Below are 25,799 nucleotides of genomic sequence, written 5' to 3' on the forward strand. Positions count from 1 at the left end.
CTGGCCACCTTTTCTCCAGTTCCGACAAGGCAGAATCTGGGGTTGTACAAGAACAAAAGACAGGAAGAATTCTAGTGCGCTAAGTAGTTTTTCAAATGTCTGCTGTATTTATACGAAAATTAAGGTTAAAGAACGTGGCCCGATTTTACACGTACTTAAATTAGCAGAAAGTTACCATTGAAAGATAAAAACATTTACTATTAAAGTCCACATTTAAAGGCTGAAAAGCAGTATGATCGCTTCAAAAACAAAAACAAAAAAACGATTGAGTGCCTGAGAGTGACCGAACAGAGCTGGGATTTCTGCTTCAGCACCACGGAGAGATCATAACTAGGTTTTTGTTTGTGGGTTTTTCCAGAGGTGCTGATCCAAATCACAAGACTCCAGTTAAAAAACTGGTATGGGGCGGGGGAGGAGGGGGGATCTGTTAGGGCTTTTTTTGGTCCAAATTTGACGTCAATAGTACAAGGTCTTTCTACTGGGTTATGCATGTTTAGTTAGGAGGTGGAGGTTGTACAGGTAGGAAAACTGTTTTCTCAGGATTGCTTTAGCAAAGGGCACACATATCAGAATTCAAATTAAAACAAGCCGGTATGTGCAAACATCACAGGTATCCAGGAGCAGGAACAATAGAGCTTGAAAACTTCATTTCCTTTCCTCATCTTTCGAATTCGAATTAATTTGTCAGATGAAACAACCATTTTGACCCTCCACTTTTCCTATGCAATTCGCTAGCCTTTCTGATCTTGCAATGTAGAAGTGGAAATTTCAAGCACGAGAGCTTGAAGCGGGATCGGGGGGTCCAGCCTCACCACCTGGAGAAAGGTCTGGGTGGTGGGTGGTGGGTGGTGGGTAAAGGAGGTAGGACTCTCGAATCAGTACGAAGATTGCTGCTGTTTAGAGTCCCAAGCTGTTGGCTTAGCAGAGGTCAGCAGCAGATGAATGTTCACTACGAGAACACCCCTTACCGGGTTCCTCACACCTGGCGCGCACGGGGGCGCTAGCTAAACAGAGGCTTGTCCGATCAATGCAGTTCTCCAGCTCGGAAGGCCACGCCCACCGCTGCTCCAACCAGGACCCCGCAGCACCCCGCAGCACCCGCCTCCCCCGCGCTCCTGGGGCTGCGCTCCGCGCGGCGGGTGGTCGCGAGCGCTAAGCCTGCCCCCCGAGCAAGCCCATTGGCTGCTGGGTGCACCGCGCTACCTCCCGCCTGGGGCGAAAGCACGTGCCGGGGGCGGGAGCAGCGGTCGTTAACTGCCGAGGTCGCCATCTGCCGCAGTCGCGGCTAGCTCAGCGATGGCGTCGGAACCGTGGGGAGGCGACGCTGGAGTGGCGGAGAGTGAGCGGCCGAACCGCCAGGTCACCGCCACCGAGCCGGGCTGGGCAATGGGGCGGGCGCTAGAGCAGCACTCCGCGAGGGAAAGGGGAAGTTTGGAGTAGAGTGTTAAATGGTGGAGGGGAGAGGTGGCAAGGATTGGGAAGAGGGCCACGGGAAAGGGGACCCCGAAAGAGACAGACCTTTGGTTTGAAAGGGCAAAAAGAAGACACTTGGCCCAGGAGGGAAAGTAGATGGTAGACACACATAGACCCTGGGATTTCTATTCTCCCCATCTGACCATTCAGCCTTCTATCTTACCTACCAACGAGCTTTCCTGTCTACTACCCCTTGCTGATGCTGTGACCCCCCAAAGATTGCCACACTTCGACTAGAGGACTATAAAGAGGAACTGCACATACAGGGGCAGCAGAAAGTCTCATCTAGTTTTAGGATAATGCATCCAGAAAAACCTAACCTGAAAGGAACCCACTAATAACTACGACTGCCAAAGAAACAGTATTCGGGTGGTCGTCCCTGCATTCCTTGAGTTACTTAGAGGGTATTCCTAGGCTGCTAGATGACTTGCTTCCTAATAACGGCTGGAATTTGTGTCTTTAAATACTTTTCAAACTTCATCCACCAGCAGAAGAACCTTCAGGGTATTAAGAGTTCTACCACTGCAAATGTAGGTGAGTGATATTAGATAAAGCAGATGGGTCTCAATTAATTAAAAAGCGTTGCTTTCCTCATGTCCCTGGCAACTGAAATACCTTTGTCTCCCCTAATTTAACAGTCAAGGTCCTCCACTACCTAACCTTTTTACCCACTTTCCCAGTGGATGACCCTTCTAGTCAGTGCACTGTAGAGTGGGCGAGAGAAATTGGGAGAATAAACTTTACATTTCTGCTAGGTATTTACCTTTACCTTTATTGTTTTTCTTCCATTCTTTTAGGAGGTTGTATTAATAACACCGAAGATGATGATGAAAATATAGGTAGGAGATAAATTCATTTGCACGTGTTTCCTAGCACTCTTTCAGTTAATCCTGACTTTCACAATGTGAGTGAATAATATCTCAATTGGAGAACTGTCTTTGTATTTTCCTTGTAAATAGTGACTATCAGACAAAATACTAAGTTAGGAGTGGTGCTGTGACCCCCAAAGATTGCCACATTTCAACTAGAGGACTCTAAAAAGGAACTTCACATACAGGGACAGCCTATTTCTTTAGAGGAAGTTGAAATGGAATATGCAGGAATGGGTTAAGAATTTTCAGCTGTCAAGGAAGAATTAGGTCTGGCAGCAACGGATGTAGGCTTGCTTGAGGTTAGAGGTTGGTGTAACAGCAGAGCATAAGAAACTGAATTCTAATGAAAAGAGGAATTCTCAGGGCTATGTTATTCTTTAGACCTTTTTTTTAAAAGATGAGAGTAAGAGCAGTTGCTTGATACACAATCACTAAATGGGAGGGAGCAATTAATTAAATGTCATTTACAATATTGCCCTTTTTATTCTTGTTTTTCTAGTGGATTTGGCAGCCAATTCACTCTTGAACAAGTTAATCCGACAGTCCTTAGTCGAATCCTATCACCAGGTAGAAGTCTTACAAAGGGATCCCAGTTCTCCACTCTACTCAGTGAAATCATTTGAGGAGCTACGGCTGTGAGTATTTTTACTCTGTTTGTGTGGGAAGAATCTGGAAAGACAAACTAATCTAATAAAAACTGTCAGAATTTCCTTCATGTTCTAATACACAGTATTAAAATGAGAAGTCTGCATTTTCGTGCAATTAAAATAATAGCTCAAAAAGAACACTAGGATACCTGACTTGTCCTGCAAATAGAGAACATTTTCAATGGTAGAATATTTTAACCTTGCTGTGCGGAGGGGGATAGTTTTTCCAAAAAACGAATTATATTTTGTTTCAAATGGTATTAAAATGAGTAACTTTCCCAAAAGGGTTTCATTTCTTAGGGATCTATAAATTGACATTAAGAAAATGTGCTTTAACAGGGAGAGTTACTAATACAGACTTACATAAAGGGAGAAAATCCAAAGTCCCAATGCCCTGATATTTTCTAAATGCAAGGAGAAGCCTACCTATGATTAAAAGTTGGCTACCAGTAATCTACCAATTGATCACACCCTCGAAGTGCGTGTCATCGAAGGTGGAAGTGTTCCCACCGACTTCACTTTGTCTTCTTCCAACATTTATCATGAGACCCAAGAAAAAATATACTTAAAGATACAGCTCAGAAAGATGCAGTAATATTGTCTTCTGCTCCTACACAGAATTGATGTGAGAATCACCTAAATAAAATTTTGTCATCTCTGAAAATTGTGTTAAAACATCACAGTTTGCCATTCGTTAAAAAGAGCTGAACAATAAATCCCAGTTTTCTGCTTGTGTGGCGAATAAGTCTCTGGGAAAATTGATAAACTTCTATCAGATGGGTTTTTCCTTTTTTGGGGTGTCAAGTTCCCTGTTAGGCCCTATTCTGTCCTAAGCCTAGGCTGATAGCTTATTTCAGTGGCCAACAGTACAGGTGTGATTGTATATGTTTGGGAGCTGAGGTAAATATTATAACTTTAAATATTACTTAGGAAGACCAGTTGCAAAGTGGCTTAATTTAGAAATGCACCTTTCAAAGACTACTGAAAAATGTTTTAAGTGTTGAATTTTTTTTTTTTGACAGAAAAGAAGACCTATTAAAAGGGATCTATGTAATGGGATTTAATAGACCATCTAAAATCCAAGAGATGGCTCTCCCTATGATCCTGGCATATCCGTGAGTTTCCAGGGTAGTGGTTCTCTACCTTGGATATCATTAGTCTCCCATAATCAGTTTACAATCAGACTCTTGCGTTCACTTCATGCTCAGTGGTCTCTTTTCTACAGACCTCAGAACCTCATAGCCCAGAGCCAATCTGGAACAGGAAAAACAGCTGCTTTTGTCTTGGCAATGCTGAGCAGAGTTAATGCCTTGGAGTTATTCCCACAGGTAAGGAAAGGCTGAGAGAGAGTTGTGAATGCTTGCAGTGCTGGTGATGTTTTAGTAATAGATGATACTGTTGCAATGATATGGTGATATTTAGAAATAGACATTCTCATAAAATCAGAGTATTGGGCAGCAGTATGGATAGTGATTGAGAGCCCAGGTTTTATAGTTTTGACTGGTTCCATCGCAACCCCTCTACTTACAGGCTGAGTGACTTAGATGAGTTAATAGATCTTTCCAAGTCTGTTTCCTTGTCTGCAAAGACAACATCTATAAAGGCATGGATTACAGTTGTGTACACCCTTGACACCTAACACCAGGCACACTTCCTGGCTTGTAGAAACCACTGATTAAACATTGAATGAATGAGTGAATGAATGAATGAATACTTAACCCCTACAATTGTCATGCAGATTAAATGCAATAATGTATATTTTTAGCACTGCGTTTGGCATAAAGTGAACATTCAGTATTTAATAAGGACAGCTGTGTAGCTAGCTGTAGGATGAGTATATCATCCAGTCTGCCTCATTCATTCAGCAGAGAAGGAAACTGAGGATTGGAGAGGGAACGGTCAGTCACATGTAAAGCCACAGATGTCAGAGAGTGACTGAGCAAAGACTGGCACTGAGCTTGCCATTCTCTTAGTCTAGCTTCCACTCTTGGGAAGTGTCTGGTAATCTTTTCCTCTTTGTCCAAACTGTACTCATCAATCAGTGAGTACCACTGACAACCACAATGAGTCTCACATGCACTCAATGCTGTGGGGAAAACATAAATTCTCTCAGAAAGTGTACCATTTGATCAGCAAGACAAACTGCAGATGTGGGTGACTGATGCCAGGTGTACAAAATCTTCTGCTTTTTAGACAAGTTCGGTGAAATTTATATTTGGGGTTTGATATTGCAAATAAAAATTCTTCAAGAAAAGCTGTGCTTTGAATGCATTTTGAGAAATGTGTGTGGAAACTATTAGTGCATCAGCTATGTTTCCATCTCCTGTCACAGAACCTTAATTGAAGCACATAAATCCCTTAAATATCATCAGTTCCTCCCATCAACATCGTCATTCAGTCACTACCAATTTATAAGGGGATGGAAGGAACAAATGAAGGTTTGAGAGAGTACTCTGCCAGAGCTGTACAAGATGGATTGAATCAAGTAGAGAGTGTTCTGGAAACAGGCAGACTTGCTAGCAGGCTTGAGGTGACGGGGACCACACTCCCACTGGAATTTGCCTTGCATTCCCTCTCTTTTTGATTCCCAGCCTCCATACATCCCATTCTTCCCCCAACGTAAAAGTGGGACCAGCAACCTGTGTTTCTTCATAACCCTTCAAAGAGGAATATATAAAAGAGAAATACAAAGAAGATAGCTCTTTCTCCACCCTTCAGCTCCCTTCTCCCCCCAACACTCAGCATTTACCTCAGATTTATCAGCTGCTAAACTGTATTCAATTTCAAATACTGTATTCAGTCAAAATCCCCATTTTTGCTCCTGTGCGCCTCCCTGTACATATTTTAACTGAGTTTCAAATTTGCATGGTGGCTCTTGTGAACCTTTCTACTTCCCCTTTTTCTGTCTGTCTTGCAGTGCCTCTGCCTGGCTCCCACTTATGAACTGGCTCTGCAAATTGGCTCCGTGGTTCAGCAGATGGGAAGATTCTGTGTGAATATTGATGTGATGTACGCCATTCGGGGGAATCGAAGTATGTACCAGTGAGCCAGTCCTGGCTGGTTTTTCAAATCTTGACTCCACCGCTAACAAGTGTGTTACATAAACTTAGCTGCTTTCTCATCTCTGAATTGGGGGATAAAATAGCACCTGTATCAAAGAATTGTTACTGGAATTAAATGATATACATAAACCACTGTGCACAATGTCTGGCACACAATAAGGACCTAGTAAATGTTTGCCAAGCCATTGCCATATCCTGCCAGAGGATGCTTTTGTATATTTTTTTCTTTGAGGCTCAGTTGGTTTATGCAGAACAGCTTTCATTGCTAGCTTTTTCATTAAAGTATTACCTGTGTACAGAAAAAAAATCTTTAAAAAAGATTAGAAGGTAAAAGTAAAAGCTGTCCTTCCCTGTCCTCCCAAAATCTGTTTCCAAAGATAACTACAGTTTTGGTAACAGACCTTTGTTTTTGCTTTTTTTTTGAGCTCATACATACAAAATGCCACATATATGTATTTGTTTTCATAGAGTGTTTATAAAAATGGAACTTTTTTTCATAGTCTTCAGAAATGTACATGTTTTGGACATCTTCCCATGTCTACATATAGCCCCACCTCATTCTTTTGACGAACTGCATAATATTCCATGATTTATTTAATGTAACCTATTGATAGACAGTTTTGGTTGTTCTTCATTTCAGGAGAGTTTGCAGGGTTTTCACACCTGTGCCAGCATGTCTTTGGATGGTGGGGTCACTGCTTTTTAAATAACCATGGGGCAGAATCAAATATGCAGGAGTATTATGATTACCGTAAACCTAGAAACTGAGGAATTTATCCTAAAACTCTGTAAAATAAGAAACCACAATGATCTTCGGTGTCTGCACTTGGAAAATTATGAAATGTACTTTTCTTGAGTTTTGTGTTGCATTGCCCTGAACTGTGGACTGTTAAGAGTTGTTTGCACTCCTCTGAAGGATCCCTTCAAACCCCTTTCTCCCTAGTTCCCAGAGGCACTAACATCACCAAACAGATTGTCATTGGCACTCCTGGGACTGTCCTAGATTGGTGTTTCAAGAAAAACTTAATTGATTTGACTAAGATTCGTGTGTTTGTCCTGGATGAAGCAGATGTGATGATTGCCACACAAGGATTCTTAGATCAAAGCATTCGTATTCAGAGGTAATGTTCACATTCATCCTTTCTCCTGGCTCTTTCGTCCAGTTGAGAAATTTCATTTGTCTGCTGCTCCTAATGGTCTTTACTGCTTAATTCCCCACTTCCTTCACCTTTAAAAGAAATCTAGGTTTTCATTATTTTCACAAGCTCAGCAGGCCTTCAGACTGCTAGAATGTTCCAGTTTCTTCAGCTTATGATCTTGCCTGACTGTTTTACTTTTGCACTACAGTACAGGCCTACAGAAGGAATTCCATATAGAGGGTGGGCACCAATTTTGCTAATGATTTTTTAAATTACAATATAGTTGACCTAGAGTATTATATTAGTTTCAGGTGTACAACATAGTGATTGGTTCAGCCTTCACATACATTACGAAATGCTCACCATGGTAAGTGAGGTTACCATCTGTCACCATACAAAGATACTACACTATTGTTGACTACATTCCCTATTTGTACTTTTCATCCACATGACTTATTTGTTCTATAACTGGCAGTTTGTACCTGTTTATTCCCTCCACCTATTTCATATATATGCTCTCCCCTCTGGCAACCACCGTTTTATTCTCTGTATTTATGAGTCTATTTCTGTTTTCCCTTTGTTGTTTCTTTTGTTTCTTTAGATTCTACATATAAGTGAAGTCATATAGTATGTTTTTGTCTTTCTCTGTCTGACTTATTTCACTCTGCATAATACCTCCGAGGTCCATTCATGTTGTCGTGAATGGAAATATTTCATTCATTTTAATGACTGAGTTACATTTCACTGTATGTGTGTGTCATATCTTCTTTATCTGTTCATCTATCGATGGACACTTAGGTTGTTGCCATATGGTTATTGTAAATAATACTGTGATAAACATAGGGTTGCATATATCTTTTCAAATTATTGTTTTAATTTTCTTCAGGTAAATACCAGAAGTGGAATTACTAGATCATGTGGTATTTCTAGTTTCTGGGGGAACCTCCATACTTTTCCCATAATGGCCACACCAGTTTACATTCCTGCCAACAGTGCATAGGAGTTCCCTTTTCTCTACACCCTAGCCAGCACTCGTTCATATTAGCTACTCTGGCTGGTGTGAGGTGATATCTCATTGTGGTTTTGATTTGCATTTCCCTGATGATTAGCGACACTGAGCATTTTTTCACGTGTCTATTTGGCCATCCACATCCGTAGATCTTCTTTGGAGAAACGTCTACTCAGTTCTGCTGCCCATTTTTTTTATCAAGTTTTCTTTTTTGCCAGGGAGGGGAGTTTGAGTTTTATGAGTTCTTTTTATATGTTGGATATTTGCCCTTTATCAGATATGTAATTTGCAAATATATTCTTCCATTCAGTAGGTGCCTTTTTGTTTTGTTGATGGTTTCCTTCACAGTGCAGAAGCTTTTTAGTTTGCTGGAGTCCCCCTTGTTTGTTTTTCCTTTTATTTCCCTTGCCTGATGTTCAAGAGTTTAGTGTCCATGTTTTGTTCTTGCAATTCTATGGTTTCAGGTCTTACGTTTAGTTCTTTAACCCACTTCAAGCTTATTTTTGTGTATGGTGTAAGACAGTGATTCAGTTTCATCATTTTGCATGTAGCCATCCAGTTTTCCCAACACCATTTTTGAAGTGACTGTCTTTCCCCCATTGTATATTCTTGCCTCCTTTGTTGTAGATTAAGTGACCATATAACTGTGGGTTTACTTCTTGGAACTCTGTCTTGTTCCATTAATCTCTGTGTCTGTATTTGTGCCAATACCATACTGTTTTGATTATTATAGCTTTGTAGTATAGCCTGAAATCAGGGCTCATGATACCTCCAGCCTGTCTTTAGTGGTTCCTTGCAAATTTGAGTATTATTTGTTCTAGTTCTGTGAAAAATGCCATTCATGTTTTGATATGGATTACATTGAATCTGTAGGTTGCTTTTAGTAGTATGCACATTTTAACTATATTAATTTTCCCATCTGTGAGCATGTATATCTTTACAGTTATTTGTGTCATCTTCAGTTTCTTTCATCAGTGTCTTATAATTTTGAAAGTAAAGGTCTTTCCCTTTCTTGGTTTAATTTATTCTGGGTATCCTTTTTGATGTAATTGTAAATGGGGTTGTTTTCTTAAATTCTGTCTGCTAATTCATTATTAGTGTCTAGAACAGGTTTCTGTATGTTGATTTTATATTTTGTAACTTTACTGAATTCATTTTTTAGTTCTAATAGTTTTTTTGTTGGAGTCTTTTGGGTTTTCTATATATAGTATCTTGTCATCTGCAAGTAGTGACAATTTTACTTCTTCCTTACCAGTGTAGATGCCTTTTATTTCATTTTCTCATCTGATTCTTCCTGTGGCTAGGACTTCCAATACTATCTTGGATAAAAGTGGTAAGGAAGGACATCCTTGTCTTGTTCCTGATCATAGAGGAGAAACTTCTAGCTTTTCACCATTAAACATGATGTTAGCTATGGGTTTGTCATATATGGCTTTTACTATGTTGAGATATGTTCCATTTAGCCACTTTGTTGATAGTTTCTCTCATAAATGGATGTTAATTTTTGCCAAATGTTTTTTCTCCATCTATTGAAATGATCATGTTTTTATCCTTCCTTTTGTTAATGTGGTTTATTACATTGATTGATTTGCAGTTGTTGAACCATTCTCACATCCCTGGAATAAATCCTATCTGATCATGGTGAATGATCCTTTTAATGTATTCTTTAATTGGATTGCTAATATTTTGTTGAGGATTTTTGCATTTGTGTTCATCAGGGATATTGTCTCTAGTTTTCCTTTTTGATAGTGTCTTTGTCTGGTTTTGGTATCAAATGCTGGCCTCGTAGAATGAATTTGGAAGCATTCTTCCCTCTTCTATTTTTTTGGAATAGCTTAAGAGGGAGAGGGTTAGGTATTAACTCTCTTTAAATGTTTGGTAGAACTCACCTGTGAGGCCAACTGGGATGGACTTGTTTTTTTGTCAGTTTTTTAAATTACCAATCAATTTTACTAGTAATTAATCTTTTCAGATTTCCTATCTCTTCCTCATTTAGTCTTCAAAGGTTTTATGTTTTTAGGAATTTATCCATTTCTTAAAGGTTGTTGAATTTGTTGACATACAATTTTTCATAGTAATCTCTTAAAATCCTTTGTATTTCTGTAATGTCGATTATAACTTCTCTTTCATTTCTGATTTCATTTATTGGAGTCATCTTTTTTTTTGATGAGTCTGGCTAAAGGTTTATCAGTTTTATCTTTTTAAAGAACCAGCTCTTGGTTTCATTGTTCTTGTGTGTTTCCTTTTTTGAAAAAATCCCTTTTTTATTTGCACTAAGTCTTAGAAATCCAGTGTGTTCTGCAGAACTGCCCATGTTTCCTTTTCTTGTATAATTTGTATGAATTTTCTTTTTGGAATGAAATGGCCCAGGCCTTAGGATACCATTTCAAATGTGGGATTGTACTAGAGCCAGTGGCCACAGGGCCCTAGCACACCAGAGCAGAATTTTCGGCATCTAACATTACCACCCCCGTTTTCAGTCCTTGCCCCCTAACTTCCTGGCCCTGGTGCTCACAGGGCCAAGATCTCTGTACGGGGACCATTGCCTTTCCAGCTCAGCTGCCTTTTTCATCAGTATTTCCATCCGTAGCATTCATATCGTAGCCTCTTCCACTTTCTCATTTACCAAACTTTTCTCTCAAAGTGTATTAAAAAATACCTTATCCACCAGTTTCTCCTCTTCTGTTCTCCATCATTTTGTGGATTCCTGCCTTTTTATCTCTTACCAAGCATATCAGTGCTATGTGGGAATATATGGACAGTCTGCCGTTGACCAGAAGCCTGTCAGATTGTTATTTTGAAAAGGTCCTCAGACTATCCAGGCTCCAAGCTTAAAATAGTGTTTGGGAATGACTGGATTGCACAAGAACTTACTCTTCTAAGTGCTCTGTCTTCTCATAAGTGGTGATTTCTCTGTGGTCTCTTTTATTTTGTAAAAAAATTAATTAACTTTTTTACTGATAACACAAAATATGTGCAGAGAAATACGAGATCATAAGTGTCTAGCTGAGTGAATTATTACAAAGAAGCTATGCTCATGTGGCATTGGCCCAGATCAAGAAATAGAACTTTTGCCAGCACTCTGAGGTCCCCTGCAGCTCCGTGCCTGTCACTAGCCTCTCCCTTCCCCAGGATGACCTCTGTCCTGCCTGCTAACTCCACAGATTCATTGGCCTGATTTGGGACTTTATGTAAACCAGCCCCATGTTCATTATGGGCACATCTTCTACTCCCCATTCATGTTGAGGTTCTTCTCATCCCAAGTAAAGTTAGTTGTAACTGTTGTCCTTCCCTCCCAAGAAGTAGATTACCTGCCACTGAATGACTAGCCTGTTTCCTTCATCTGCATGTAACTTTGTGTGAGACACTTTACTATAAAGAATGTCTAGACTATGCTTGTACCTCCATGATTCTGCCTCTCCTAAGAAGAAAATTGTCATGAAGAACCTCAAGCCTTCCAGAATACATACCTACAGTTTGTTCTGGAGCTGCACATTCAGTTTATGTGTTTTTCCAAATTCTTTGTGGCAAGGGGGACAGGGCACATGGCCCTTTGTATGAAGGTGTAGCTTGTTGCTGGCAGCATCTCCCATGCTGACCCAGAGCAGGTGGGTGTGGAGCAGCTGCAAGCACTGGGTGTGAGGTGCTTGAAGCTACCTCCAAAGGAGAGTGACGGGCGGCAGTTGGGTGACGGCCTTCTTCCCTCTTCTCCCACAGAGTTTTACCCTCTGGGTGCCAGATGCTGCTCTTTTCAGCGACCTTTGGGGACTCGTTGTGGCGGTTTGCAGAGCAAATCATTCCTGACCCTAATGTTATCAAGTTACGGAAAGAGGAGCTGACCCTGGACAACATCCGTCAGTTTTACGTGTTATGTGAGGATAGGAGAGACAAATACGAAGCTCTGTGCAACATTTATGGCGGCCTCACCATTGCTCAGGCCATCATCTTCTGCCAGGTAACCGCAGTGCGCTGGTGTGCATCATGTCCAGACTTCCCTGCAGGCAGAGGTATGGAGACAGTGACACTAATAAATACTGGCATATAGAACACGGTGCGCCCGGCTCTTTTTGTACCTTATAAAATATAAGTTTATCTTCAGAGCAACTCTGAATAGAAATTATCTGTATGTTGTGAGTGAAACTTAGGAATGTTAAATAATGGAAAGGAAGAACTTCAGTATGTAAAGCAGAGGGCACCCTTTATTTAGAGGAACTGCTTCAAACACTTTCTCATTTAGGTTAATGTTTATTGTCAGGTTTTTCCAGATACTCTTTATCAGGTTAAGAATGTTCTCTTTGATTCCCAACTTACTGTGTGCAAGTAGCTACTCAGTTGTTCACTATTAATATCACCCTATTTTTATTTGCATCTTAGTTTTTTGCTGTCTGACATTTTTTGTGTTCCTGTGTTGGTTTTATTTTCTCACTACCACACAGGCACTGTAAGCTCCTTGAGAGCAGGAACTCATCTGTCTTACACACTTTTATATCCCTTGCACTAGAATAGCACCTGCCTGGCATTTGGACAGTGCTGGAAACACTGTCCAAATAAAGGAAAGCTCAGCTTTTCATGGACTAGGCATGTAACCTGGGGCAAGTTATTTAATGCTGTTAAGCTCTGAGATTTTTTTAAAGTTTTAAATGAAATTAGGTAGCCAGTCACATTGTTGTGAAATTTTCACGACTTCATCAAATCGTTGTGAAAGTAAATGACCGTAATGCATGTAAAGATTTTAGCAAGATGCCTGGCATACATGGGCCTGGCATACATGGAGCACTCTTAGAGTGTCATCAGTATTGCATAAATTCATTTTGTCATCATACTACCACATGACACAGGTGGAGCATTTTTATTATCTCTGTTTCATGGCTGAGATGCCAAAGCTCTGACAGGTTGAGAGGATAATGACTCTAGAAGCACAGGAGGAGGGAGAATTCTATGCCCCATTCTGAGATTCCTCTAGGACTTGGGGGAGATAAAGCAAAACTCCTCTGCAGCCTTTCCCAACTGCTCTACCCTGCACACACGAACATTGTAAACACACCCAGTTGGGGTCAACCTGGGCTTTTGTCTTTCATGTAGACTCGTCAGGATGCCAAGTGGCTGAGTGTGCAGATGGCGCAGGACGGCCACCAAGTGTCTCTGTTGAGTGGAGAGCTGACCGTGGACCAGCGAGCTTCCGTTCTTCAGAGGTTTCGTGATGGAAAAGAGAAAGTTCTCATAACGACCAATGTCTGTGCACGAGGTGTGTGTGTGTGTATATATTTAAAGTCACATTTCTTTAGGTACAATTTACATAAGATAAAATTCACTGCTTTTAAGTATAAAGGTCAGTGAATTTTGACAAGCATATTGAGTCATGTAACCACTACCATAATCAAAATACAGAGCATTGTCATTTCCTTCCAGAACTTCCCTGTGCTTCTGTGTAGTCTCTTCCTTTTATCATCTGGCCTCTGGCAACTACTCATCAGATTTCTGCCTCTACATTTTTGTCTCATCCAGAATGCCATATAAATTAAATCATACAGTACATAGCCTTTTTGTCTCACTTATTCCACTTTAACAACACTTGAACTCATCAGAACTGTCACATGTACCAGTAGTTCACTAGTTTTTATTGCTGAGCAGTAGCCCTCTGAATGGATATACCACCGTTAGTTTATCCATTCACCAGTTAATGGACATTTGGATTATTTGGCTGGGGGCTATTTTGAATAAAGCTGTAATCAACATGTAGGTCTTGCATAGACATCTTTTCATCTGGGTAAATACCTAGGAGTAGGATTTCTGGGTTATGTGGTAAGTGTGTATTTAGCTTGATAAAAAATTGTTTTCCCAAGTGGCTGAACCATTTTTCATTCCCAGCAGCAGTGCAGGAGAGTTCCAGTCGCTCTGCTCCTTGCCGGCGGCTGGTACTGTCACTCTTTTATTTTAGCCATTCTAGTAGATGTGTGTAGTATTTTGTCGTGTGTTTAACTTGTGTTCGCCAATGTTTAATGATGTTGTTCATCTCTGAGGTGTTTTTAATGTTAAAAGTATTGACTACGGGGGAAGAAAATAAGGAGAAGAGCCTTTTAAACTTACTTTGTTCATCCCTTCTGTATCCTTGCTGTCCCTATTCTCCTACCATGTCTCCTCGTTTGTTCTTGCTTCAGCAGATAGAAATGAGGGCCTGCTGTGAGTGTGGATGAGGCCCCTGCCCCTCGGGAGCTCACTGCCTACATTCTTGTCTCCCTAGAGCAGCAGGACCATCCACCAGCATTCTCTGCCGTGATGGGAATACACTGTTCTGTGCTGTCTGGTTGGTCGCCACCAGCCATATGTGGTTGTTGAGCACTTGAAATACGGCTTGTGTAACCATGGAATTAAATGTTTAATTTGAATTTATTCAAGTTAAATAGCCACATGAGGCTAACATTACCCACATTGGACAGCCCAACTCTAGACCTTGGAGGAAAAAGGACACAAAGAGCTCCAGAGTCAAAGTACAGGGCAAGGAGGCCGAGGATTATGACCCAGACAGCTTTTCGTGCTGAGGGACAGGGACCCTGGGGATCATAGAAGTCTTCCTGGGAAACACGAGAAGTGACAGGTTTTGAAGGACGGGTACAATTCAGTTACATGGGAATTTGCAGTTTGCTTGGGAGTCGGCAAGACTTGTGACTGTGGTGTTGGGATTGAGTCAGGAGAGGGGGCGATGAGACATGAGGTAGTTTGGTAGTCATACAAGTCTTAAAGTGTACTTTATTCTGTACAGTTTGGGAAGTTGGGTTCTGAACACAGTTGCTCTGGACATTGCCATGGTGGCTGTCACTGGAGAGATGAGAGGACTGGGAGAAGTCAGGAGGGGAAACCGGTCTGGAAACGGTGCCGGCTGGGGCACGGGATAGAAAGGACCTGACCAGGCGATGGCCATGGACCGGAGTGGGGCTGGGCCTGTGGTGGGTGAGGGAGTGTGAGACGAAGGGGCCTGCTGGGGACTTAGCGCGGCAGGAGAAGGGAGGAGGTGGTAGCTCTGAGGCCTTGGCGAGAGCCCCTCTCCGCAACACCCGTACACACCCTTCATGCATATTCAGACTTCCGGAGGATCAGCCTCTCCTGACACTCTTACCTAGCGTCACAGACATACTGTGCAAGCAAACTGCCTGACCAAAGTACCTACTTTAAGTATGTAAGAGCAGGTTTTCTTTAAAAATCATGCCTCCTCCATGAGAATCCCCTCAGCAAATGTTGTGCATGAATTGCTATGTCCTAAGGAAAACCCTTGCAGGCCCCTACAGTGTCTTTCCTCTTCTAGGGATCGATGTGAAGCAGGTCACAGTTGTTGTGAACTTTGACCTCCCTCTAAACCAAGCACAGGAGCCAGACTACAAGACCTACCTTCACCGCATTGGGCGGACAGGACGCTTTGGGAAAAAAGGCTTTGCCTTCAACATGATTGAAGTGGATAAGCTTCCCCTGCTTATGAAGATCCAGGACCACTTCAGTGAGTAGCATTTTTCTCAGCAGAAACCGCAGGCCTGCCAGTGTTGACGGTGATGATACGTGCCGCGGACCTGAGGCCGAAATTTGTGATGGTGTGGGGGCAGGGGCCATGAAGAGGCTTCTCTTTTGTGGTGCCAGAGTTCCTAATATGAGACAGTTGATGAAATAATATGTGGTAGCTAAAAGTTTTTAAGTCAAGTGGAATTAATATAAGCTCAGGTTGATGTTACTGCTCATTCTGGGATCTGGAGCAGACATTCATGTCCTGTAAAGAGCCACCTTAAGCAAAGTAATAAAGCTCTCGAAGATTATATTCTGTCTTTTATTTACATTTGTCCTTTCTTTTGCTCCACTCTACCAACTAGGACAGTCCCAGATTCTGAGGTCTGCTGCCCTTCCCGCAGCCCCCATCCAAACAAGGCAGGCTGTGAGGACCTGCGGGGCTCTGGGACTGGCAGCCGGCTCACTGACAGAAGCCGATCAAGGAGACATAACCTGAGATGCCCACCTCTCATATTACTCCAGGCTTCAAGCCCCTGTATGTGGCCAGGGACAGGGGAAGAGGAACACTTGAAGGACTCTGAATACGTCTTTCACCTTTTAGGACAGTGGTGCTTAGTGTTTGTGGGAATCAATGGACACTTATCTCTGGGGAAATGCACATAAGACATTGATGCAATTTGGAATATAATTTTTAAAAGTTTGCACACTGACTGTAGCATGTCCACGGACCCTTCAGGAAAGTGGATTAAGTACCCCTGTACTAGGAGAAATGAGGGAGAGACGGTGGAAGGAGGGAGAACCATGCAGATCCACTGTGGCTATAGGAAGTTGCTGAAGACCTAGTCCTGGGAAGTGACCTCAGCAGGGGAGCCTTAGTCCCCATGCATTATTCCCCCCAGCTCAGCCAGGCCCCTTCCTAGGCTCCCTTCCCTTGCACTCTGGCCTTTTCCTTCCCCAAGGTATCTAAACATGTATGTTCAGTCGTCTGGAGCATTTGGTGCTATTCCAGTTAGTATTCATTGATTCTTTTGATACCATCCCTTCCTCTTCCAGTCTAGAGAATATTCCTTTCTCCAGGCTTTCCATACAAGGTATCACAAGAACACATGTTTTCAAAAGTGTTACTGTCTTCAGAAATTCAGATTTGCATGGAATGAAATTTCCATTTAGACCCTGGGATAAGACCAGTTCCCTTCTCTTTTGTTCTTTCAGACTGCAGTATTAAGCAACTCAACACTGAAGATCTGGACGAAATTGAGAAGATTGAGTTTTGAAGAAACAGCTGTATTGATTGTGAAATGTTCTAGTTTTTGTGAGAATGTCCCAGTTGGTTTTGAAGGTAATTTTTAATGTTGAGTCTTTTTCAAAGTGAAACTGTTACCCTATGGCAAAATAAATGTCATCGTTGTCTTAGTTTTAAGACCTGAGGTCTTTTTGAAACCAAACTGATGTGAAGCACATGATCCTTTTGGATAAAAAAAGCAAGATCATTTCTTACTGTAATCTTTTTCCAGGTAAAACACCTTTGTGTGTGGGCTACTGACACGATTTTGGATTTGGTTTATAGAACCCCAGCTGATCATGCCCCTTGTGAAGATCTCCTTGGTGCCACAAGATGGCGGTAGAGCTCTACTGTTTTGGAATTGAGCCGTTAGGCCGAAGGAAAAAGCCAGGCATCCTCAGACCTCACTGCCAGGCCGCCCCTCTGGCCGCTGACGGCCTCCCTCCCTCCCCCGTGCGTGCCTGCTCACGCAGCCCACGTTCTTAGGCGAGAGGGCAAGTTGAAATCTTTAAAAAGTAAAACACTTTAGAAGAGAACATTTTGCTTTTTTAATATTTCAACTGACATACAGAATTTCAAAATACTTTTGTTTAGCTTCTTAATGTCTTCAAATTCGAGAAGATTCAATCCATCATCAGTCATTTAATAGTCTTTGAAAATGGGGCTTTGTTATAGTCATTTCTTAAAAACAAGCCGTGGGTGCAGGGTTAGGGGGAACCCACTTGCCTGATTAAAGACGTAGCAGTTCAGGAAGCCAAAAGATTTTGCTTTGAAGCAAATTTAAAGGTATATCTGAGAATTTGGGATGTTTCCCTGCAAGTCCCATTGAGATGCTTTTTATTTTTCACATTTGCTACCAAAAAAGTGAAACAGTGGGCCTGAGAAAATGGGGGGGGAAATTGATACCCTTCCAGAAAGCTTGAGCAGGTTTTGCAGCCCACAGCCAGAAGCCAGGCCCAGCTCTGCCATGCCAGACAACCACTGGCAGCCTTAGTGAATGTCTGCCGTCCTGGCAGGGAAGGGTGGTTTGGGCTTATGTCTTGATATTCTGTGTGCACAGCACCCTGCCCGTGTTTTATCCCCATGAGTAGGGCTCCAGCTTCCTCGCTCCACATCTTTATTATGCACCACATTTATGTTAAAACACCAGGGACAGAAAGATGAATACGACATGTTACAGTCATCTCAGAACTCAAAGAATAATAGCAGGCGCAGAATAAGCCAGGATTATAACAGACAGTGGTAAAGGAACGCACACAGGTTGCTAGTATAGCAGAGGAAGGACCCCTGCACCATCTGGGCTGCTCCCACAGAAGAAGACACTCTGCATCCCCTGTCACAAGAGGGACGTGTGTGTTTACTAGTGTCCTCGATGTGGTGGACTTAGTGCTACCTTGCACACCCCTAATGGATGCACTGAGGCTGCGCTGGAGATGCAACTCATGGCCATGACTACCCAGAGAAGTTGAAAAACAACATGCAGATTGCCTCTCCCATAGAGAAAACCCCAACTCTCTGAGGATAGAACCCAGAAATACACCCTTTATAAGGGAGCTGACTGCATAGGTGAAGCAAGAAGTACTAATGACCCTGTCTTGGAGAGGAGACTGAGGCAAAGGGAAGTGTGCCGAGACAGAATCTGTACAAAGTGAGCTCCCAGCCCTGAATGTCCAGTTGACTTCTCCTTTACCTAAGTGTGAGCAGCTGTGATCAGTCACCTTGTCCCCTCACTGCCCAGCCCCCAGCACAGTGCCCCAGTATTTGTTCATGTTGACTAAATACTATTTCTTCATTCACTACCATTTTCCACTGGTGCTTTCCATCCTAGTTTTGAACCCCAATTATGTGGCACAGGAAGACTAAGCACAGAAAGTGTATCAAGACACTTGGCTCTCTCACCCTGTGAGAATGGAGCTGTCCTTTCCATCAGCACCGGGGTGTTCTGGACTAAACCTTCCCTCTTCCCTCTCTGGTTCAGATCTCTGATAGACTCTCTACCAGTTACCCTGGCACACGTCTTCAGTGACTTCTGTTCGGCAGCTGTTCCCATAGGGTCTGCTCAGAGCGGGCGTCCTCCTCCTGTGCCCCCTGCTCACATTCCTTTGTCTTGCCACCTAGGAAGCAGCAGGACCGTCCTGCGCTCTGTGCGCCTCAACAGCTGGCTTACCACTAACTGTCAAGTGTCGTGAGTCAACTGTCCACAGGCTCTTTTGCAGAACAGAACTACAAGCAGTTTTCAAGTCTCTGTGCAGACCTGACCAGGGTCCCCTCAGTCGTTGCCGGCCTAAGCAACAAGTGAATGGAGAAGGAAGGGAGAGCCAGAGGATTTCAGGGCCTCTGTGAGCTGGGTTAATCAGCTGTGTATTACTTGGCACAAGATACTAAACCAAATCCATTAGGTTTATCTTGGCCAGCTTACCACTTTAGCATATTGGAATTCACGATCACATAGGGCTGTGATTCCCAGCAGTTGTGAGTGAACCCTTCGCCTGGGGTAGGGCTCCTGTGATGACGGGAGGTGCCGGATCTACGAACCCTGTGAAGAGTGGAATCGCAAAGGCGTTGGTCACAGCCTGGTGGGATGTCACACATTATTTTTGGTCGTGAGGAAGTGTTGATCCTCCTCAGCAGTTTGGTCCCCGTGAAAGCCACTGGCCGCCACTGTGCATGCCATCAGTGGGGGAACATCTTAAAGGGATGGTTGGGGGGACGAGCAGCACCTTTCCAGACACTCGGGACAGAAGCGGGTTGTAGTTAGCTTTGGTTTTGCTCGTGGTCCTCTGAGAGGCTGTCTCCTTCCCTTCGATTCAGGTAGGGTCCCAGATCAGAGAAGGGCCCACGCACAGACAGCACACTTGTTGGGATGAAAGCTGAGATGGGAGTTCAGGGCAAGGAGCTCTCGGTGGGCCTGTGCTTCTTCACCCTCTGAGCTTAAGCACCCGCCTCTGTTCTCCCCAGCTGCCAAGCAGAGAGCCATGCATGCTGACCCGAGGGCGTTCGGGGCCCAACAGGTGGGCACATGTTAGAGTCGAGGCCTCTTAAAGCCTATGCCTCTCTCCAGCCCTCCACGGCTCTCAGGAAATCACCATGCGTATTAAAGACCCTCATAACAGTGTAACCCAGAGGCGCTGAAGTATCACAGCCTTGCTATATGCTGCAGGGAATGCCAACTTTCTGCTCCCAGAGGAGTCCAAAAAGAGCTCACCCCAGCATTTTCTCCACCTTGTTTTAACCCATGGCAGAGAGCGGAACTCTCCCCCTTAATTCCAGCTGCTGGCCCCTCCTCCTCCAGGGCATGCCTCTCACCTCCCCAGGCTACCGTGTTCTCTGGGTTCTGCGTCCTCCCGTGTTCTTAGCTCTCCTGTGCACGCTGGCTTTCTAAGAAGGGGTGGGCCCCCCAGGCACTGGCCTTCTCACCCTTCCTCCCTGTCCCGGCCCCCCTCCCAGGCCGGCTGTCAGAGCCCCTGTCCTCGCCACCACCCTCCTCTGGTCTCCCTTAGTGCTTTGTGTCTTGGTCTGCTCTGGTGCCTTAACAAAATATCACAGACTGGGAGGCTTAAACAACAAAAGTTAATTTTCTTATAGTTCTGGAGGCCTCAAAGTCCAAGAGCAAGTTCAACACGGTTCAGAGTCTGGTGAGGACCCTTCTGCCTTCTCACTGGGTCTTCACGGGGCAGAGAGAGCGTGTCTGATCCCATAATCCCACCGTGAGCTCCCGCCCTCATGTCCTAACTACCTCCCCAAAGCCTCACCTCCAAAATAACATCACACTGGGGGTTAGGGCTCAACGTAAATTTGGGGGCTCAATATTGTGCCCCACTCACCAAATACCACTTTGTGATGCATCATTTTAAAATGATCATAACACTTTGCAAATTTTGAAATTTGGGTGAGTTGAAGCACCATTGTTCATTTTTAGCATCTTTCCACCCCACCTTTAGACTTCTGACTCTTTCATTGAAACTTTCAGACTCTTCTAATGAAATACAGGATAAGCACCTGACATGGGATGATTCGTGCTTAAGAGAAACAGCAGCATATCCTGAAAACCCACGGGGCCTCCCGCCGCCCATGTCCAGCTGCCAGCCCTCCTTCACCAGCTTGTCAGCGTCCACTTTTGCTGACATCAGAGATACCCAGACCCTCTAATATAATAAGAAAGATGAGCACTGAAAAGATAGCCCTTCCCCCATATTCAGAAGAACTGAAATAATTTTCTAATTATTAATTAGAAATTAATTTATTAATTAAATATCTAAAGTCTTTAGTCTTTAGAGAGAAACATGGGCAACTATCTATAGTACTTTTCCTGGGAATTGATCTTCGCCTGTAATTTTTTTCTTTTCAGTACAATAGGCGTGGGTTTCTATATTCCTATTTCTAGAATATATTTTCTCATGAATGAGGATAGTCTCTTATTTTGAGCTTAGTATTTTTCTTTTGTTAGGAAAACTGGTGCAGTCCTATTCCATCCGGTCTGTTCCTTTTGTGACCTGTGGCTTGAAATCCCAGATGAAAAGAAGTGATTGATGAAGAAGCCCTGATTTTGTGTGAGGTTCAGAGGCAGGCATGGTCCTATAACAGCTTCCTTCATGATGCAGAAAACAGAGCCTCAACAGGCTGCTTGGTGAGGCAGTGAGCTCCCCATCTGTGGGAATATTCAATCAGTCAGAAGCATGCATTACAGTTATTTGCAACGGATGCTGTAGTTCTGATTCTCAAATTAGCTGGAATACAGTGATCTCTGAAACTCTGTCCTTTCTAAAATGCCATGTTTCCATAACCCCCATGCAACAGAGCTACACACACTGAAGAACATGAGCTTTGCACAGGGGAAGATTGTTTTCCACACACAGAAGTAGTAAAAGCTTTGTACAGGGGAAGATAGTTTTCCACAAATTAGAAGAAACTGGAGAGAATAGCTTCTAACTTCAGCCTGTCTTAACTTTCAGATTCACTGGCTTCTTTCCATGTGACCATCGATTTACACTGTTCTTCATCACCTTATACAAGGTGTGGATTATTTTTCCTTTAATATTTATATTATAATAGTGATAAAACATCACACAAAATTAGTCGGGGAAAATGTATCCAAAATCTCTTTATTTCCTAACAAGTTACTGTCTTGAGATAGTTCTTTCCATCCTAATATGACTATTTGCAATTAATCATAGTGCATATATGTTATGTCTTTTTATTTGAGACATTCACATGTTTTTTCATGTTGCTACATAGTCTTTGGAGTTATTAAAAATAATAACTGACCAGATTTTCTGATCAGGTGAATATAATACAATGTATAATAATATCATTTATGTCATGTCCAGTTTTTCAACATAAATAATGGTGCAGCAAATCTTCTTGCCCACTATTTTGAATTATTTTTAGGATTAGAGATGTTAAGTTTGAATATTAGGTCAAAATCCAGGAGCATTTTTATGGCTTTTGCTAAGATAGTGCCAAATTGCTTCATATTTTTGTATGAAAATGGACATTTTCATTTTAAAATTGCTTTGCTTGGTAACTTTTTCTGGTTTACATTTCTTTTAATACAAACAAGATTGAATTTTTCATTTTCTTATTTTTTAATGAAAGATTCAATGTTTGAAAAACATCTATGGTGTCCCTAGCCCATTTATTTTTATGAGATCTTAATGTCCTTACCAAGTTGTGTTACATATGGTGTAAATTGTTTTTTCCAAGTAAAATATACTTTTTTTTAGTGAAAATGTATTCCCAAATTTGCCTTTCTTATTTATATTATAGCTTTTAAACACAAAATTATCTAATTTTTGTAGTGAAATACATCAACAATCATCCGTTATTATTGTGATTTTTTAAAAAAGATCCATCTGAAATTTATTCTGGTGTGAAGTATATCAAATTGGTCACATTCCCCCTTTTTAAAAAAATGCTAATAAAGCCAACATCATTTATTGAGAAATCTTTTTTCCCATTTACTTCTCATATCTACTTTATCATACCTACACACATATAATAGGATTTTGGGTATCTCCTTAATTCCAGTTTATTCTTGTACCAGTACCACTGTTTTAAATATTACTTTAAATAACGTGTTTTAATTAAACAACTTGTTCCTCCTCTTGGCTACTTTAATTCTCTCTATTTTTAAAAAGTATTGTTACCAGTTTTACTCTTCAAGATTAATTTTAGATCCATTTTATCAACTTCCAAAGAGTTTTATTTGACGGAATCCATTTGGCAGTAATAATTTATTCAGCCCCCACATGAATTTCTGGGGAATTGATTTCTTTGCAATATTTAATCGCATGGGTAGTCTTTCCTGCCTCTCAAAGGTCAGGAGGCCTGCGAGGGAATGGGCGTGGCCTGGGCCTCGGTGGGGGACGGAGGGAGGGCGGTGGGGCGGTCCCACCGGGTGGACCGGGGTCCCGGCTGCGTGTACCCTCGTGCTGACCTGTGGCAGAGCTGCAGACTGTGAGTCCAGGTGGCGTGTCCTGGAGCAGCCGCAGACCTGGGTTCCAGCTGCATCTGTGCCAGGACAGAGTCGCTTCATCTGCATGGCCTCGTTGCCAGGGTCTCTTCCAGCTCTCGGTCCTTTTCATCTCTGCCTGGCTGGTGGAAGACACCTCAGGGCTGTTCCTGCTCTGCCTCTACGACGGCGAGGCAGGAGGCAGAGACCCTTTCTAAAGGATCCTGCTCTCTGTGGGTCCTGGCACCCAGCCCATTGCCCGGCACAGGTGTTCTCTACCTACAGGGCAGTGGGGCAGAGGGGAGTGGGCAAGGAGCAGCCCCCCTTTACAGAAGAGTTGTGTCCTGACTGGTGTCACACTGTAATGTAAACACAGATCACCTGTGGCTCTCCTGGAGCGAGCAGATCTGGGTTGCGCTAACGCTGTAGTTTGCAGACCACACTTTGAGCAGCAAAATTTTAAAACACACATCTAGGTGAAAGTCTTGACTGAAAAAAGAGGGGAAATAGGGGGCAGGAGTGACTATAGAGTCCTAGTCACAATTGTGCTTGAAGAGTATGTGTATAGACAAGAAACTCTGAAACATAGCCATGTAAGTTAGGAAGGTTGTGGGTGACTTTCTTCTACATGTTTGTTGCTTTTAAGTGTTTACAAAGAATAAAAACTTTAAAGAAGTCCCTTCATGAAGGGAAAACAAAAGCAGTTAGTTTGCATGCGGCCACGTAGGGCTGGCTTAGGCCGCAACACACATTGCCCCTTCTCGGAGCGATTCCGCTCTCCTGCGTAAGATTTCTCTCTGGCTGGGAGGTTTTCAAACAGCCTGCTTGAGTTTGCTGTAGTTTAGAGGCATTTGAGGCTTACCCACAGCCCAGAGGGGGAAATGTGATAAACTGCCCCACCTCTGGCACAGATGCAGCCTTCAGAGGTAGAAGCAAATCCCACCCTCGTCCCTCGCCCAGGGTGAGCCCACAGCCAGACCAAAGGACCAGGAACAAAATCTCTGGGTTAAAAGTTTGCCTTTCTTACTGGAAGAATTTTTATTAGGCCGAGGCGTTGACAAGTTTGTCATTCCCAGAATCTGCTAACACCCTCCCACCCTCCCCTCGATTCTTAATACTTTTCCCCTCCTCATTTTTAGAGGGGAGGAAAACATATCTTGAAACAGGCAGAAAGTTTTATCCAAGGTGTTTGGCAGTGACTCCACGCACCGGGAAAGATTGATGTCTCCGCTCTCTGGCACTGCCTAGTGTGAGCTCACTTAAAACAACCCAATAAATGAGCTCACTTTATCCTGTCCAAATGGAACCGAGGGTGGCATGGTACCCAGCTGGGGTCCACGGGGACCCTGAGGCAATGTTCGTGTCTCCGTCACTTGTGCTGAGCTCAGCTGTTTTTATGTCTGTCTGAGATCATTAAAACAAGGAGGGCAGGGAGCAGTGAGGCCCGGGGAACAAATGGTGCTGCGGAAACAGCACTTGGAGTCCAGCGGGCTCAGCCAGGAGCCTAAACTCGGGGGTCTTTGTGAAGGGCTGCCCCTCCCGGTGTTGTCTCTACCAGCAAGTGGTCCAGGCCCTTGGACAGGAGCAAGTCCAGCTGGTTGGACCTGAGCTCCTCCAGGGAGGTTTTTTATGCTGATGGTTGCATAACTTTCCCTTCTATGTTAAGTCATACTTTTTTCCCTCCTGCTGCCTTGCTACCATAAAGACTAGACCCATGAAGACAGGGCCTTAATGCTCTAGAAAAAGGACTCTGTCCTGGGTAGATTTCTGGGCCAGGCCCAGGTCCATCCCTCTCACACTGGTTCAGGCTCAGGATTCACTGAGCAGCTTTGGTATTAACTTAAGGCAGTGTGCTTAGAAAGGGAACAGCTGCCCAGCAGGGGAAGGGCTGTGCCGCTCAGCTCCCAGCAGGGAGAAGCTGGCAAGCTGGAGGGCCCAGGAGCTGCACCTGGCCTCCCCAAGATGTCTCCCTGACCCGCCACTCACCCCTCCTCTAGGACTCGTTCCTCTTTCCAGAGTGCTCGGGCTTCAGCTGGAGGGAGGGGAGGATTCTGTCTTAGGGTGGGGGATCTGGGACAACTTCTGGGCCTTCAAAGGTGACAGAGCACCCCTAGACTGTAAGCAGCCATGGGTGGAGACTGTGCCCGCTTCCTGAGTCGATCCTCCCATGTCCTGGCAACTCCCATGGAAACTTAGCAGTGCCATTTTATAAATATGGAAAGAGATTGCAGCAGGCCACCGTGCAACAGAGCTGGGGTTTGACTGTGGGCATCTCTGAATCCTTGGTCCTTCCCCCTTCCCTTCATCAGCACTGCTCAAACTTCCATTTTTCTTTTTCTTTTTTCTTTTTTGGTATCATTAATGTACAATTAC

The 25,799-nt window shown here is 43.3% G+C and overlaps 1 protein-coding gene across 2 annotated transcripts; it reads left to right on the forward strand.

Moving 5' to 3' along the window:
* Positions 1-1,111: 1,111 nt before the first annotated feature.
* On the forward strand, positions 1,112-17,069 carry DDX25 (DEAD-box helicase 25). Of its 2 annotated transcripts, none has more exons than XM_036930324.2 (12): positions 1,112-1,359; positions 1,962-2,007; positions 2,271-2,312; positions 2,845-2,980; positions 4,015-4,107; positions 4,218-4,320; positions 5,910-6,024; positions 6,998-7,175; positions 11,920-12,157; positions 13,285-13,447; positions 15,503-15,691; positions 16,906-17,069. In XM_036930324.2, the coding sequence occupies exons 1-12, from the start codon at positions 1,297-1,299 to the stop codon at positions 16,965-16,967; spliced, it is 1,428 nt and encodes a 475-aa protein (XP_036786219.1). In that variant the 5' UTR covers positions 1,112-1,296; the 3' UTR covers positions 16,968-17,069. The 2 variants fall into 2 exon arrangements, with proteins under 2 accessions (XP_036786219.1, XP_036786221.1); XM_036930326.2 differs by having other exon boundaries at positions 1,965-2,007.
* The last annotated feature ends 8,730 nt before the right edge of the window (positions 17,070-25,799 follow it).

Source organism: Manis pentadactyla, chromosome 13, assembly GCF_030020395.1.
Source record: "Manis pentadactyla isolate mManPen7 chromosome 13, mManPen7.hap1, whole genome shotgun sequence".
Taxonomy (NCBI): domain Eukaryota; kingdom Metazoa; phylum Chordata; class Mammalia; order Pholidota; family Manidae; genus Manis; species Manis pentadactyla.